The 20,622-nt window shown below is 33.4% G+C and overlaps 1 protein-coding gene across 5 annotated transcripts in view; it reads left to right on the top strand.

Moving 5' to 3' along the window:
• The first annotated feature begins 3,093 nt into the window (after positions 1-3,093).
• IRF8 (interferon regulatory factor 8) overlaps positions 3,094-20,622 on the top strand; it is a 45,301-nt gene continuing 27,772 nt past the window's right edge. Inside the window, exons 1-3 of one of the 5 annotated variants that reach the window (XM_056525499.1) lie at positions 3,094-3,641; positions 14,237-14,277; positions 19,513-19,686. In XM_056525499.1, coding sequence (XP_056381474.1) covers positions 14,266-14,277; positions 19,513-19,686 — 186 coding nt within the window. In that variant the 5' untranslated portion in view covers positions 3,094-3,641; positions 14,237-14,265. Of the gene's footprint in view, positions 3,642-14,236; positions 14,282-15,191; positions 15,329-17,751; positions 17,892-19,512; positions 19,687-20,622 lie in introns of those variants that run through there. The other 4 variants (XM_056525500.1, XM_056525503.1, XM_056525501.1 and 1 more) reach the window with 4 other exon arrangements.

Genomic DNA, 20,622 nt, shown 5'->3' with positions numbered 1-20,622 from the left:
GAGATCAATCTGCAACTAATGCAACAGCTGTAGGCACCCTGATTGAAAACCACAGGTCTTCTGAATGGATGCAGCTCGTTTATGTTTCAATGGGTGAAGTGGCTGATGTGTGGGAGGGAGGAAAACGGAATTATGGGATTTGTGGGCAAAAAAAAAACTTAAACATGAAATACCAGTTTACAAAAAGCTAGCTACAGTATTATGGTAATCTCACAACATAGCCATTTAGCCCCAAGACAGGTGCAGATCCTTCCTAAGCATGTTCAATACTGTCTACCAGGTACATACTAAAATCACCTTTTGGTGGATAACCCCTTTAAAGAGGACCTGTGGCCAACTCCCCAAAAATTATATTGTTTTATCATTTCATAGCTTAGGGTGCCTTGATCACACACCTTTTTACAGTTACTTAATACACCTTTCCTTTCTCAAGATACAGTCATGGCTGTAAATGTTGGCACCCGTGAAATTTTTCAAGAAAATGAAGTATTTCTCACAGAAAAGGATTGCAGTAACACATGTTTTGCTATACACATGTTTATTTCCTTTGTGTGTATTGGAACTAAACCAAAAAAGGCAGGAAAAAAAAGCAAGTTGGATATAATGTCACACCAAACTCCAAAAATGGTCTGGACAAAATAATTGGCACCCTTAACTTAATATTTGGTTGCACACCCTTTGGATAAAATAACTGAAATCAGTCGCTTCCTTTAACCATCAATAAGCTTCTTACACCTCTCAGCCGGAATGTTGGACCACTCTTCCTTTGCAAACTTCTCCAGGTCTCTCTTATTAGAAGGGCGCCTTTTCCCAACAGCAATTTTAAGATCTCTCCACAGGTGTTCAATGGGATTTAGATTTGGACTCATTGCTGGCCTCTTCAGAACTCTCCAGCGCTTTGTTGCCATCCATTTCTGGGTTCTTTTTGACTTATGTTTGGGGTCATTGTCCTGCTGGAAGACCTAAGATTTCGGATGCAAACCCAGCTTTCTGACACTGGGCTGTACAGTATGTCCCAAAATCGGTTGGTAACCCTCAGATTTCATGATGCCTTGCACACATTCAAGGCACCCAGGGCCAGAGGTAGCAAAACAACCCCAAAACATCATTGTACTGCCATCATATTTCACTGTAGGTACTGTGTTCTTTTCTTTGTAAGCCTCATTCAGTTTTTGGTAAACAGTAGAATGATGTGCTTTACCAAAAAGCTCTATCTTTGTTTCATCTATCTACAAGACGTTTTCCCAGAAGGATTTTGGCTTACTCAAGTTCATTTTGGCAAAATGTAGTCTTGCTTTTTTATGTCTCTGTGTCAGCAGTGGGGTCCTGCTTGGTCTCTTGCTATAACATTTAATTTCATTTAAATATTGACGCATAGTTCGCGCTGACACTGATGCTCCCAGAGCCTGCAGGACAGCTTGAATATCTTTGGAACTTGTTTGGGGCTGCTTATCCATCATCCGGACTATCCTGCGTTGACACCTTTCATGAATTTTTCTCTTCCGTTCATGCCCAGGGAGATTAGCTACAGTGCCATGGGTTGCAAACTTATTGATAATGTTGCGCACTGTGGACAAAGGCAACTCTAGATCTCTGGAGATGGACTTGTAACCTTGAGATTGTTGATATTTTTCCACAATTTTGGTTCGGAAGTCCTCTTGGTTTTCTTCTTTCTGTTGTCCAGGCTTAGTGTGGCACACACAGACACACTATGCAAAGACTAAGTGAACATCTCTCCTTTTTTATCTGCTTTCAGGTGTGATTTTTACATTGCCCACACATGTTACTTGCCCCAGGTGAGTTTAAAGGAACATCACATGCTTGAAACAATCTTATTCATCCACAATTTTGAAAGGGTGCCAATAATTTTGTCCAGACCATTTTTGGAGTTTGGTGTGACATTATGTCCAGTTTTCTTTTTTTCATCCCTTTTTTGGTTGAATTCCAATACACACAAAGGGAATAAATATGTGTATAGCAAAACATGTGTCACTGCAATCCTTTTCTGTGAGAAATACTTCATTTTCTTGAAAAATTTCAGGGGTGCCAACATTTATGGCCATGACTGTATATGGGTCTACAATTTGACAATTCAGGGAATCAGTCAGATGAATGTGAACTTAGTTTTAATCATGAGAGTGAATGTCAGGTAATGGGTGGGGTTATACAGTCAGGGGGTTTGTATTAGGCCTACATTCCCCTCAATTTACAAAATACACACCCTTGACTGTATAATTCCGCCCAATATTAAAATTAAGTTCACATCCATCTGACTAATTCCTTGAATTGTCAAACTATAACTCCTCATATCTCAGGAACAGGAGGAGTCATCAAGAAACTGTAAACGTCCGTTAGGCTCCCCCCCCAGCCTTTAACGGACGGTATCGGGATGGGGCACAACAGGCAATAACAGGTCCCGATGGATCCCATTTACTATAATGGGAGTCCTTCAGGTGCCATTATTTTGTAGCGAGAGAAAAAAATAGTGCAAGCAGTATTTTTTTCTCCCGCTATTTCCCCAGGCTCCCCCAACGGCAGTCACACTGCCGTATCCGAACGGCAGTGTGAAAGAAGCCATAACCTGTTAACCATAACTGATAACCCCCCAAAAGTAGCAACATTGATTATTGTTCTTTTTTCTAATATCTCTTCACATAAATTTTGTTTTGGATTCATGGCAGACTTTGTGGTATAATGAGTGATGTCATTACGAAGTACAACTGGTGGCGCAAAAAACAAGCCTCATTGAAAACCTTATGGCTATTAGAAGGTGAGAAAAAAAATTTAAACGCAAAAATCAAAAATGGCTTAGTCCTTAAAGAGTATCTGTCACCAAAATAAACTTTTAATACATTGTTCCTTAAGTAATTATAATACACTTTGCTATTTACTTTCTGTTAAAATTCTCAACCTTTATATGTTTTTAATGTGATTGAAAAAATGGCCACTACGTGACGTCACGATGCCCCGTCCATCATCAGCCTCTTAGAAAACTTAGCTCTGGGCTGCTGAGGTAGCAGGCTGCTGCAGGGGGGATCCCCGCGATCAGACATCTTATCCCCTACAGCAGAGTACCCCTTTAATGTTATGTTTAGTGTACTATGAAGATTCCAGGTTCTGGGGCAGGGAGGCTGGACAATGATATTGGGGGTATGTGTTCACATCTGATCCCACTGTGCACACGGGCCTACAGCCGGTCAGCTGCTCCTAACTACAGGACATTCACTGGAGTCCAGTAACTGCACCCGCCCCAGGTCCACAAAAGACCGGTGTATGCAGGTGACGGTGGCGGCAGAGAGTCTCATCACCACAGCACGGTCTGTCAGGAGATTCCTCCGCACCCCGTCTATATGACCGCGCCATTACAGCGCCGCTGTCCTATCTCTCTGTCTGATTTCCTAGAATTCCGCGCAATTCTGAGCAGCCGCTGCCCACGGTACCGGGCGATTCCTGCGGCGTGGGACGAGCTCGGGGAGCGCACCCCTCCAGTTTCTCGGAAAAGCCTCGTTTAAAAGAAGCTCAGTGCAGAATCAACTCCGCCCAGCGGGTGTGTTAGCCAGGTAGGGGGCGGGGCCACTGGGTCATTGCATGGAGAGCTGTCAGCAGTCAGTGCACAGAACGGAGGACAACGCCGAGCAAAGGTGACTGGTCTACATTATACCTAATACTAAGATAGCTACATTATACTATACCTTATACTATAATAGCTACATTATACTATACCTTATACTATGATAGCTACATTATACTATACCTAATACTATGATATCTACATTATACTATACCTTATACTATAATAACTACATTATACTATACCTTATACTATGATAGCTACATTATACTATACCTTATACTATAATAGCTACATTATACTATACCTTATACTATGATATCTACATTATACCTAATACTAAGATAGCTACATTATACTATACCTTATACTATGATAGCTACATTATACTATACCTTATACTATAATAGCTACATTATACTATACCTTATACTATAATAGCTACATTATACTATACCTTATACTATGATATCTACATTATACTATACCTTATACTATAATAGCTACATTATACTATACCTTATACTATGATATCTACATTATACTATACCTTATACTATGATATCTACATTATACTATACCTTATACTATAATAGCTACATTATACTATACCTTATACTATGATATCTACATTATACTATACCTTATACTATGATATCTACATTATACTATACCTTATACTATGATATCTACATTATACTATACCTTATACTATGATATCTACATTATACTATACCTTATACTATGATATCTACATTATACTATACCTTATACTATGATATCTACATTATACTATACCTTATACTATAATAGTTACATTATACTATACCTTATACTATGATATCTACATTATACTATACCTTATACTATATCTAAATTATACTATACCTTATACTATGATATCTACATTATACTATACCTTATACTATGATATCTACATTATACTATACCTTATACTATGATATCTACATTATACTATACCTTATACTATGATATCTACATTATACTATACCTTATACTATGATATCTACATTATACTATACCTTATACTATGATAGCTACATTATACTATACCTTATACTATGATAGCTACATTATACTATACCTTATACTATAATAGCTACATTATACTATACCTTATACTATGATATCTACATTATACTATACCTAATACTAAGATAGCTACATTATACTATACCTTATACTATGATATCTACATTATACTATACCTAATACTATGATATCTACATTATACTATAGCTAATATTATGATATCTACCTTATACTATGATATCTACATTATACTATACCTTATACTATGATATCTACATTATACTATACCTTATACTATGATATCTACATTATACTATACCTTATACTATGATATCTACATTATACTATACCTTATACTATGATAGCTACATTATACTATACCTTATACTATAATAGCTACATTATACTATACCTTATACTATAATAGCTACATTATACTATACCTTATACTATAATAGCTACATTATACTATACCTTATACTATGATAGCTACATTATACTATACCTTATACTATGATATCTACCTTATACTATACCTTATACTATGATATCTACCTTATACTATACCTAATACTAAGATAGCTACATTATACTATACCTTATACTATAATAGCTACATTATACTATACCTTATACTATAATATCTACCTTATACTATACCTAATACTAAGATAGCTACATTATACTATACCTTATACTATGATATCTAAATTATACTATACCTAATACTAAGATAGCTACATTATACTATACCTAATACTATATCTACATTATACTATACCTTATACTATGATATCTACATTATACTATACCTTATACTATGATATCTACATTATACTATACCTTATACTATAATAGCTACATTATACTATACCTAATACTATGATATCTACATTATACTATACCTTATACTATACCTTATACTATGATATCTACATTATACTATACCTTATACTATGATATCTACATTATACTATACCTTATACTATGATATCTACATTATACTATACCTTATACTATGATATCTACATTATACTATACCTTATACTATAATAGCTACATTATACTATACCTTATACTATGATATCTACATTATACTATACCTAATACTAAGATAGCTACATTATACTATACCTTATACTATGATATCTACATTATACTATACCTAATACTATGCTATCTACATTATACTATAGCTAATATTATGATATCTACATTATACTATACCTTATACTATGATATCTACATTATACTATACCTTATACTATGATATCTACATTATACTATAACTTATACTATGATATCTACATTATACTATACCTTATACTATGATATCTACATTATACTATACCTTATACTATGATAGCTACATTATACTATACCTTATACTATAATAGCTACATTGTACTATACCTTATACTATAATAGCTACATTATACTATACCTTATACTATAATAGCTACATTATACTATACCTTATACTATAATAGCTACATTATACTATACCTTATACTATGATATCTACATTATACTATACCTTATACTATGATATCTACCTTATACTATACCTAATACTAAGATAGCTACATTATACTATACCTTATACTATAATAGCTACATTATACTATACCTTATACTATAATATCTACCTTATACTATACCTAATACTAAGATAGCTACATTATACTATACCTTATACTATGATATCTAAATTATACTATACCTAATACTAAGATAGCTACATTATACTATACCTAATACTATATCTACATTATACTATACCTTATACTATGATATCTACATTATACTATACCTTATACTATGATATCTACATTATACTATACCTTATACTATAATAGCTACATTATACTATACCTAATACTATGATATCTACATTATACTATACCTTATACTATACCTTATACTATGATATCTACATTATACTATACCTTATACTATGATATCTACATTATACTATACCTTATACTATGATATCTACATTATACTATACCTTATACTATAATAGCTACATTATACTATACCTTATACTATGATATCTACATTATACTATACCTTATACTATGATATCTACATTATACTATACCTTATACTATGATATCTACATTATACTATACCTTATACTATGATATCTACATTATACTATACCTTATACTATGATAGCTACATTATACTATACCTTATACTATGATAGCTACATTATACTATACCTTATACTATAATAGCTACATTATACTATACCTTATACTATAATAGCTACATTATACTATACCTTATACTATAATAGCTACATTATACTATACCTTATACTATGATATCTACATTATACTATACCTTATACTATGATATCTACCTTATACTATACCTAATACTAAGATAGCTACATTATACTATACCTTATACTATAATAGCTACATTATACTATACCTTATACTATAATATCTACCTTATACTATACCTAATACTAAGATAGCTACATTATACTATACCTTATACTATGATATCTAAATTATACTATACCTAATACTAAGATAGCTACATTATACTATACCTAATACTATATCTACATTATACTATACCTTATACTATGATATCTACATTATACTATACCTTATACTATGATATCTACATTATACTATACCTTATACTATAATAGCTACATTATACTATACCTAATACTATGATATCTACATTATACTATACCTTATACTATACCTTATACTATGATATCTACATTATACTATACCTTATACTATGATATCTACATTATACTATACCTTATACTATGATATCTACATTATACTATACCTTATACTATAATAGCTACATTATACTATACCTTATACTATGATAGCTACATTATACTATACCTTATACTATGATATCTACATTATACTATACCTTATACTATGATATCTACATTATACTATACCTTATACTATGATATCTACATTATACTATACCTTATACTATGATATCTACATTATACTATACCTTATACTATGATATCTACATTATACTATACCTTATACTATGATATCTACATTATACTATACCTTATACTATGATATCTACATTATACTATACCTTATACTATAATAGTTACATTATACTATACCTTATACTATGATATCTACATTATACTATACCTTATACTATGATATCTAAATTATACTATACCTTATACTATGATATCTACATTATACTATACCTTATACTATGATATCTACATTATACTATACCTTATACTATGATATCTACATTATACTATACCTTATACTATGATATCTACATTATACTATACCTTATACTAAGATAGCTACATTATACTATACCTTATACTATGATAGCTACATTATACTATACCTTATACTATAATAGCTACATTATACTATACCTTATATTATGATATCTACATTATACTATACCTAATACTAAGATAGCTACATTATACTATACCTTATACTATGATATCTACATTATACTATACCTAATACTATGATATCTACATTATACTATAGCTAATATTATGATATCTACATTATACTATACCTTATACTATGATATCTACATTATACTATACCTTATACTATGATATCTACATTATACTATACCTTATACTATGATATCTACATTATACTATACCTTATACTATGATATCTACATTATACTATACCTTATACTATGATATCTACATTATACTATACCTTATACTATGATAGCTACATTATACTATACCTTATACTATAATAGCTACATTATACTATACCTTATACTATAATAGCTACATTATACTATACCTTATACTATAATAGCTACATTATACTATACCTTATACTATAATAGCTACATTATACTATACCTTATACTATGATAGCTACATTATACTATACCTTATACTATGATATCTACCTTATACTATACCTAATACTAAGATAGCTACATTATACTATACCTTATACTATAATAGCTACATTATACTATACCTTATACTATAATATCTACCTTATACTATACCTAATACTAAGATAGCTACATTATACTATACCTTATACTATGATATCTAAATTATACTATACCTAATACTAAGATAGCTACATTATACTATACCTAATACTATATCTACATTATACTATACCTTATACTATGATATCTACATTATACTATACCTTATACTATGATATCTACATTATACTATACCTTATACTATAATAGCTACATTATACTATACCTAATACTATGATATCTACATTATACTATACCTTATACTATACCTTATACTATGATATCTACATTATACTATACCTTATACTATGATATCTACATTATACTATACCTTATACTATGATATCTACATTATACTATACCTTATACTATAATAGCTACATTATACTATACCTTATACTATGATATCTACATTATACTATACCTTATACTATGATATCTACATTATACTATACCTTATACTATGATATCTACATTATACTATACCTTATACTATGATAGCTACATTATACTATACCTTATACTATGATAGCTACATTATACTATACCTTATACTATAATAGCTACATTATACTATACCTTATACTATAATAGCTACATTATACTATACCTTATACTATAATAGCTACATTATACTATACCTTATACTATGATATCTACATTATACTATACCTTATACTATGATATCTACCTTATACTATACCTAATACTAAGATAGCTACATTATACTATACCTTATACTATAATAGCTACATTATACTATACCTTATACTATAATATCTACCTTATACTATACCTAATACTAAGATAGCTACATTATACTATACCTTATACTATGATATCTAAATTATACTATACCTAATACTAAGATAGCTACATTATACTATACCTAATACTATATCTACATTATACTATACCTTATACTATGATATCTACATTATACTATACCTTATACTATGATATCTACATTATACTATACCTTATACTATAATAGCTACATTATACTATACCTAATACTATGATATCTACATTATACTATACCTTATACTATACCTTATACTATGATATCTACATTATACTATACCTTATACTATGATATCTACATTATACTATACCTTATACTATGATATCTACATTATACTATACCTTATACTATAATAGCTACATTATACTATACCTTATACTATGATATCTACATTATACTATACCTTATACTATGATATCTACATTATACTATACCTTATACTATGATATCTACATTATACTATACCTTATACTATGATATCTACATTATACTATACCTTATACTATGATATCTACATTATACTATACCTTATACTATGATATCTACATTATACTATACCTTATACTATGATATCTACATTATACTATACCTTATACTATGATATCTACATTATACTATACCTTATACTATGATATCTACATTATACTATACCTTATACTATAATAGTTACATTATACTATACCTTATACTATGATATCTACATTATACTATACCTTATACTATGATATCTAAATTATACTATACCTTATACTATGATATCTACATTATACTATACCTTATACTATGATATCTACATTATACTATACCTTATACTATGATATCTACATTATACTATACCTTATACTATGATATCTACATTATACTATACCTTATACTATGATAGCTACATTATACTATACCTTATACTATGATAGCTACATTATACTATACCTTATACTATAATAGCTACATTATACTATACCTTATATTATGATATCTACATTGTACTATACCTAATACTAAGATAGCTACATTATACTATACCTTATACTATGATATCTACATTATACTATACCTAATACTATGATATCTACATTATACTATAGCTAATATTATGATATCTACATTATACTATACCTTATACTATATCTACATTATACTATACCTTATACTATGATATCTACATTATACTATACCTTATACTATGATATCTACATTATACTATACCTTATACTATGATATCTACATTATACTATACCTTATACTATGATATCTACATTATACTATACCTTATACTATGATAGCTACATTATACTATACCTTATACTATAATAGCTACATTATACTATACCTTATACTATAATAGCTACATTATACTATACCTTATACTATAATAGCTACATTATACTATACCTTATACTATAATAGCTACATTATACTATACCTTATACTATGATAGCTACATTATACTATACCTTATACTATGATATCTACCTTATACTATACCTAATACTAAGATAGCTACATTATACTATACCTTATACTATAATAGCTACATTATACTATACCTTATACTATAATATCTACCTTATACTATACCTAATACTAAGATAGCTACATTATACTATATCTTATACTATGATATCTAAATTATACTATACCTAATACTAAGATAGCTACATTATACTATACCTAATACTATATCTACATTATACTATACCTTATACTATGATATCTACATTATACTATACCTTATACTATGATATCTACATTATACTATACCTTATACTATAATAGCTACATTATACTATACCTAATACTATGATATCTACATTATACTATACCTTATACTATACCTTATACTATGATATCTACATTATACTATACCTTATACTATGATATCTACATTATACTATACCTTATACTATGATATCTACATTATACTATACCTTATACTATAATAGCTACATTATACTATACCTTATACTATGATATCTACATTATACTATACCTTATACTATGATAGCTACATTATACTATACCTTATACTAAGATAGCTACATTATACTATACCTTATACTATGATATCTACATTATACTATACCTTATACTATGATATCTACATTATACTATACCTTATACTATAATAGCTACATTATACTATACCTTATACTATAATAGCTACATTATACTATACCTTATACTATGATATCTACATTATACTATACCTTATACTATGATATCTACATTATACCATACCTTATACTATTATATCTACATTATACTATAGCTAATATTATGATATCGACATTATAAATAATACTATTATACCAACATTATATTATACCTAATACTATTATATCTACATTAAATTATACCTAATACTATAATATGTACATTATGCTATGCTTAATACTATGATAACTACATTAAATTATATCTAGTACCATTATATCTACATTATACATCTACATTATACCTAATACTATGATGTCTACAGTATGCTATACCTAGTACTATTATATCTACATTATCCTATTCCTAGTAATATCATATTTACATTTTACCTAATACTATCATATCTACATTATACCTAATACTATCATATCTACATTATGCTATACCTAGTACTATTATATCTACATTATACTATACCTAGTACTATGATATCTACATTATACTACACCTAATACTATGAAATCTACGTTATATCTAATACTATTATGTCTACCTTATACTACACCTAATAATATTGAATCTACATTATACCTAATACTACATATACCTAGATTATACCTAATATAGAAAATATAATATAGATTATATCTAATTATACCTACGTTATACTATATGTAGCACTATTATAGCTACATTATATTATATTGAGTACTTTAATATCCAACTAGTATTATTAAATCTACATTTTACTATACCTTGACCTATCATATCTACATTATACTATATCTAGTACTATGATATCTACGTTATACTATCAGCGCGATAAGGTAATGATAGTGCACAAAGTAATAATGGCTAAATTAAAATATACAAACTTTATTGAACAAATTCATAAAATCACAAAAGATTCAGAAAAGCAGAAAAACAAAACAAGAAATAAAGGCACCAGAATGCAAGAAATCGGTGGGCAAAGGTCCTAGAAGTGTTAGTCAGATGGAGCATATGTTACCGTATGTGCACTATGATAAGTAGGTAACAGGTCATGCATAGGCATAGGCCGTACAGTAACATCAGTTCATAATGCCGCTATCAATAACATAATTGAGGGTGCCAAACCTTACCCACCAGACCCCACCGATAGTTTTGCTTCCAATGCTTCCTCAGGGGGCAAATATCAACAGTAACCCCAGTATACTATGCCTAATACTATGATATCTACATTATACCTAATACTATGATATCTACATTATATTATACCTTATACTATGATAACCATATTATACCTAGTACTATTATATTTACAGTATACCTAGAACTATTATATCCACATTAAAGCTAGTACTGTTGTATCCACGCAGGGGCAAGACAACTATATACATATTCTAAATACTAGGCTGAAAACGCTATCATTTTTATGCAGATTAAACAGTACCTGCCACCAAACTAAATGTTTAATATATTGTTCCCTATGTAATTCTCAACTATTATATGTTTTAAAGGAGTAGTCCAGTGGTGACTCAGTGGTGAACAACTTATCCCCTATCTTAAGGATAGGGGATAAGTTGCAGATCGCGGGGGGTCCGACCGCTGGGGCCCCCCGCGATCTCCTGTATGGAGCCCCTACACCCTGCGGGAAGGGGGCGTGTCGACCTCCGCACGAAGCGGTGGCCGACACGCCCCCTCAATACAACTCTATGGCAGAGCCGAAGCGCTGCCTTCGGCAATCTCCGGCTCTGCCATTGAGATGTATTGAGGGGGCGTGTCGGCCCCGCTTCGTGCGGGAGTCGACACCCGCTATCTGGCCGGAGAGCCGGGGCCCTGTACAGAGGGATCGCAGGGGGCCCCAGCGGTCGGACCCCCCGCGATCTCAAACTTATCCCCTCTCCTTAGGATAGGGGATAAGTTTTTCACCACTGGACTACCCCTTTAATGTGATTGAATAAACAGCCACTAGGTGGCTCTGTTCTGTTCCCTGCGCAAATTAAACAGTTAGTTTGGTCTCCACCCGGCCTGACAGGAGACTAAACTCAGGAGGAGCATGCAGGGCATGGCGAGGCACATCGCTCACATGCTTCAGTGACGTTGCGCCTGCTGGGGAATGACCACTTTCTCCTGCCCGGAGGACACACAATGTGAGCAAGGGAAAAGGTATGATACAGAGGTTTTAAAGCTCTTAGATTTTTTTTTAAGGGCAGGAGGGATGTTAAGAGTAGCTAGGGAATATAATCTGAGTTAGTTTAGAAAAGATGGTTTGATGACAGGTACTATTTAAGGTTCAGTTTTTGATGCAGTTTTTGATCCAGAGCCTGAAGTGGATCCAGTAGGAGAAATGCATATATTTTCTGTGTACGAAAATTGCATCAAAACTGCCCAATAAACTGCCAAACATAATGAATATACAGTTAGAAGTATCAATTATTTATAATGGCAAGCATAATATACACTCTTAATAATAATTCATATTATTATAATACTTGTACTACTACCAATAAATATTATTCTCATGCAGAAGTTAATATTAGACTAATAGACCATATTATACTGTACTAAATTCTGCTTGATATCGTTGTTAACATTCATATAAGAAGAACCTATTTTAATTATTATTATCATTCTTGTATATGCAGGGAGAAATAACAAAGTATTACAGCCAGGAATGATACATACTGTGGGTAATAATGTACAGACTATGCAAATTTTAGTACAGTAGTGGAAGTAATACATATATATGACAGTATATACATTATATTTAGGCAGAGGTGATTCAGGCGGGACTATACATCAGAGATATTATACAATATAGGATACATATTATTATCCACAGGCAAATGTAATACAGGTGGTGTATATGTACTATATGTCGTAGTTTACTCATTATTATACACAAGCAGAGGTAATACAGTAGATATTATACAAGGTAGTATACACTATTATCCAAAGGAAGAGCTAATACATGGGAGTAATACATATATATTTAAGTGATAGTATACATATTATTATCATAAATAAGCAGAGATAATACAGGGGAGTATTTTATATATATATATATATATATATATATATATATATATATATATATATTTAAGTGATAGTAAACAACAGAACAGCAGTCAGCGACCAAAAAATTGGGACATCATACCGGGGTGCAGACTTCAAAATGCAAGGTTCTTTTTTGGGTAAGGATGCATCGCTAAACAGTAAGGAGCGTTTCTAGCCCGTACCGGGCTCTTCGTCAGGCAATGACAAACAAATGAATGACCAGGTATTTAAAACAAAGTGTAAGATAAAGTGTAAAATTACTTCTGGGTCCAATCGGACCAGAAGAGAAAGATATGTACAAAAAAAATATTGAAACATCGCTTAAAAACAATTAAATACAATATGGAAGTCTACTTATGTTAACATAAGTAGAAATAATTTTACACTTTATCTTACACTTTGTTTTAAATACCTGGTCATTCATTTGTTTGTCATTGCCTGACGAAGAGCACGGTACGGGCTAGAAATGTTTCTTACTGTTTAGCGATGCATCCTTACCCAATAAAGAACCTTGCATTTTGAAGTCTGCGCCCCGGTATGATGTCCCAATTTTTTGGGCGCTGACCACTGTTCTGTTGAAGCTTCACCGTTTTCCGCTGGAATCACGGAGGGACCAGGAGGCTGCACTTCTCATCTGATATGCCTGGCTAGAGGTTATGCACTGAGCACAACTTATTAAGGTAAGGGTCCATCTTGCGGACCTGTCTTTTTGCCGATTTACACATCCTATTTGGGCTTACCTGCATGTGGTGCGCACCTGTATTTTTCTTTTTCCTGTTTATAAGTGATAGTATACATATTATTATTATTATTATTATTATTATTATTATGTATAAGCAGAGATTATACAGAGGAGTATTACATATATATTTTAGTGATAGTATGCATATTACTATATCTATGCAGAGATAATACAGGGTTGTATTACGCACTTTACATGTGATAGTATATACACATCCAAAGGTAAAACAGTGAGAAATATAGATAATATACACATTATTATACATAGGCAAAAGGAATATGGCTGCTGTCGTATTATAGGAATAGCCATATTACTACACACAGCTGGCGGAATTCATTATAATAGATCTTGCTACAATGTATCTATCACAATTACAACCCTCTCCCGTTATTGCTGTAGCTATACCTTGTAGGAACAAGTTACTGCAGAACCTCTTGGGACGTGTTTTGATACCAGCAAAAATTTACGTGTGAGAAAGACAGCATGTGACCCCATAGATGGAGAGGAACCAGAAGTTTCAGCAGGCCATTGAGGTCCACATTCTGCAGTGATCTCTCTAGATTCTATTCACTGCACCCAGCAGTCATATTTAAAGGGGTACTCCGGTGAAAACCTTTTTTCTTTTAAATCAACTGGTGGCAGAAAGTTAAACATATTTGTAAATTACTTCTATTAAAAAATCTTAATCCTTCCAGTACTTATTAGCTGCTGAATGCTACAGAGGAAATTCCTTTCTTTTTGGAACACTGATGACATCACGAACACAGTGCTCTCTGCTGACATCTCTGTCCATTTTAGCAACCATGCATAGCATATGAATGCTAAGGGCACCATGGTGGCTCAGTGGTTAGCACTGCTGCCTGGCAGTACTGGGGACTTGGGTTCAAATTCCACTAAGGACAACAATAAATAAAGTGTTATTGTTTTTATAATAACGCCAGCAGAGAGAACTGTGCTCGTGATGTCATCAGAGAGCATTCCAAAAAGAAAAGAAGTACAGGAAGGATTAAGATTTTTTAGAAGTAATTTACAAATATGTTTAACTTTCTGCCACCAGTTGATTAAAAAGAAAAAAGGTTTTCACCGGAGTACCCCTTTAATTTCCCATAAATAGTTATAATGTCTTCTCTCTATATTTAGGTGGAAACATATTCTAGAGTCTAGAATATATTTCCAAGTAGATATAGAGAGATGACATTATGACTATGTATGGGAAATTAATTATGACTATAGGGTGAAATGAATGTGAGTCCTTAAACATTAAGATTAAAGGGGTACTCCCATGGAGAACTTTTATTTTTTAAATCAACTGGTGCCAGAAAGTTAAACAGATTTGTAAATTACTTCTATTAAAAAAATCTTAATCCTTCCAGTACTTATTAGCTGCTGAATACTACAGAGGAAATTCTTTTCTTTTTGGATTTCACTGATGTCACGGCCACAGTGCTCTCTGCTGACCTCTGCTGTCCATTTTAGGAACTGTCCAGAGCAGCATATGTTTGCTATGGGGATTTTCTCCTGCTCTGGACAGTTTCAAAAATGGACAGCAGAGGTCAGCAGAGGGCACTGTGGTCGTGACATCAGAGAAATCCAAAAAGAAAAGCATTTCTTCTGTAGTATATAGCCCCCTAAAAAGTACTGGAACGATTAGGATTTTTTTTATAGAAGTAATTTACAAATCTGTTTAACTTTCTGGCACCAGTTGTTTAAAAAAAAAAGTTTTCCACGGGAGTACCCCATTAGGGCCTGATGATATATTTTTCATTATAAGTGGCACGTGGTGGGTGGGGGTCCTGTATGTTCTGGTTATGCCTCTTTTTTTGTTGTTGTTGTTTTTAGTAATACTGTCTCGGTATTGGTGACATTTCTTATCTGCTGCTTGGGCTAGGTAGGATATTGAGCTCAGAAGCTGTAAATATGCCGTTTCCATTATGTGACATGTAGTGAATGTGTCTCATTGTTTCAGGCCGTAGACTCACAGGAGGGTGATGGTGCAGGGACTATATATAGATACACAGGAAGCTACAGGTGGTTTGTAGAATAGATGTATTCCTTTAACCCTGCACTCTCAACAGAGTTTGGAAGGCAAATTTTTATAAGTGGGTAATCTGTCCAATGTCCCCCCGATCACTTTTTTTTTAATTTTTTTAGCCTTTCCTCTACAAGTCCCAAGTTCAGCAATATGCAGGCATCCAGCTCAGTTGCACAGAGAACCTGTTTGATGTGTTGGGGTTGTCATGCTACTGTTGTGTTTAGTGGCAGGAAGAATGGAACCTATTTATCCCCAGCCTGACCTATCTACTAGTTTTATTCTGTAACTGCTATAGGCTGGGACTAGATTATGGATATGATCTGCAGCCACTTAGTTTTTGCCTGGCATGTATATCCGTGGATTAACTAATCCTCGACTTTTCTATTTAGAATAAGAAGCATGCTGCTTATTTCTGCAGCAACAAATCCACGTGAAGCTATTGGCCCTCATTTACTAAGAAAATCGGGTTGTAAGTCTATGTTGCTTTCTTACCCGACTGCTTTTTTCCCCTGGTATTTATTATTATGTCGCATCCTGTTTGTCGCACGTGGGTTTTGTTGGTTTTGGTTTCCAACTCCTCTGAGCTGTCGGGAAAAAATCCACAACAATACAACAAATTCGGGTTGGAAACCTTAATAAATACGTGGGAACGCTCAGAAATGTCGGGTAACGCCCCTTTTCGGGTTTGGGAGAATCCACATCGGGTCCGTCGGGAAAAAATGTTGCATGGTGTCGCAGACTGGCGCAGACAAAGATGCGACAAAAAAACCCGACAAAAGAGGTCGGGTTTAGAATAGTAAATGAGGGCCATTGTGTTGCATAAACCCAATTCATGTGCCTGAGTTTGACTGCCACAAGTACAAAATACACCAAGTTGCAATGTAAAGTGTGAACATTTTTTTTTTTTTTTTTGTGTACATGTATTGGTCTGCGGGTTGTTATTTGAAACAGACAAACTAGACCAAGTTCCTGTCGGACACTGAAAAGGAAGATCTAGAGCTTGCAGAATTGTTGTCTTCACACTAGACTAGTGTTTAACAACCAGCCTTTGGTTTTGCAACAGCTGGAGGCACACTGGTTGGGGAACACCGATCTAGATGTATAGCTTGCAGAATTGTTGTCTTCATAGATGAACAGGGTTTGACAACCAGCATGTATCCAGCTGTTGCAAAACTACAACTCCCAGCATGCCCAGACAGGCTGTCAATGGGAGATCCATAGCTTGCAGAATTGTTGGTTTCCCACTAGACCGGTGTTTCCCAACCAGTGTGCCTCCAGCTGTTGCAAAACTACAACTCCTAGCATGCCTGGACAGCCTTTGGCTGTCCAGGCATGCTAGGAATTGTAGTTTTGCAACAGCTGGAGGCACACTGGTTGGGAAACACCGGTCTAGATTTAAAGCTTACAAAATTGTAGTCCTCACACTAGACCAAGGTTTAACAACCAGTGTGCCTCTGTCTGTTGCAAAACTACAGCTCCCAGCATGTCCAGACAAGCTGTCAATGGGAGATTAATCGATTGCAGAATTGTTGGATTTACACTAGACCAGTGTTTCCTAAGCAGTGGGCCTCCAGCTGTTGCAAAATTACAACTCCTAGCATGCCTGGACAGCCTTTTGGCAGCTGGAGGCACAATGATTGGGAAGCACTGCACTAGACACTGTACAGTCACCTGAGACAAGAAAAACCGAACCCACTGCATTTTAGAAGGTTAGCTAAACTGGTAGGGAGTGTTTGCCCACAAACTTGCCTTTTAGTAAGATATGTAATGTAATGCAAAGTGACCCAATGTTTTCCGTAAAATTATGTTCATAGGTGGACATTGACGTCTAGCAGTAAGTAAATATTGGAGCATTCATCTGGTTCCTTCAGTTACTTCCTCAGCATTACTCATTTCTTCAGGTGTAAAGGTTCCTGTATACATATTAGCAGTTGTCATACAATATCCTCTGGATCATGGGCAGCTAACTCTATATAATAGCTTGTGTGGATCACTACATGCAGTGTAGAGGGATGTATACGATAATTACTTTAGTCTTACTTATTAACCTATCAGCTGCTAATTGAACCTTTTTTTTTTTTTCACGATAGATGGGCGATCGTAACGGTGGCAGACGTCTCCGCCAGTGGCTGATTGAGCAGATTGACAGCTCCTTATACCCAGGGCTGGTGTGGGAAAATGACAGTAAGACTCTCTTCCGTATTCCATGGAAACACGCTGGAAAGCAGGATTATAACCAGGAAGTGGATGCCTCCATATTTAAAGTAAATACCTATTTAAAACACTGAATCCCTTTGGCATAAGTTAATTCTTAGGTTTTCTCTATCCAAATCATTCCCTGTATGTGTAGGGGTGTTGAGATCATAGACTGTGGTTTAAATGCAGTCATATATATATATATGTAAAGGGATTTTGGGAGTGTCCACTTATATCCTTGTGGTCCCCTACGCTTGTTATTCCTTTGAAATCAGCAGGCCGATCCTGGGAGATGAGGTACATATCTGCAGTAGTGCCTCTACCCAACGGAGCATCTAGGGTATGGGGGCCCATTGGGAACATCTCTGAGAGATTAATGAAACTGACACAAAGCTAACGTGGAATTAACTTTGTATTGCATAAGAGAAAACAACTAGCATAACATAACAAACAGTATGGTACAGAATCAGACAAGTGCGATGTGTATATAGGTCTCACCCACCCACAATAACACCTGCTGCCCACCCTAATCTTTGCCCCAGTGGCTGTTGGGTACCTTCAGTTGGTGCACATTAAATAGATGGGGCCCATACAAAGTCCTGCTCCACAGTGTTACTTGGAGTAGGCTGAAACTTTCAATATGTCCCCAAACGGATCTCAAGTTTTTTTTTAGTGGTATGTAAGTCCAGGGTGCCCTGTTGTGGGACAGGGAAGAGGGGTATAAGGCTTACCCTTAAACAGGCTGTAAATCAGGTTAGTCCAGCTTTAAATTCTGTTCACTACTCACAGAGGCTTTCCTGTTACCACCACTGTATCTTGTTCAACCTCACAGCTGCTGCAGGCAGTCTTTGAACCAGGACCCCTCGTAGGCTGTCCCTGTGTCCTCTCTATCTCTGCTTGCTTGACTGGTAATGAAAACTCCAAGATGGCATAAAGCACATGTCCACAAAATTCCTCCTTCCCCAGCTTTAGTCGCTGCTCAATTCATTTGCTTTGCAGTTCAC

The sequence above is a fragment of the Hyla sarda genome, chromosome 6, assembly GCF_029499605.1.
Source record: "Hyla sarda isolate aHylSar1 chromosome 6, aHylSar1.hap1, whole genome shotgun sequence".
Classification (NCBI taxonomy): Eukaryota; Metazoa; Chordata; class Amphibia; order Anura; family Hylidae; genus Hyla; species Hyla sarda.
Note: the sequence above shows the minus strand (reverse complement) of the source record. Positions and strands in the feature narration are given on the sequence as shown.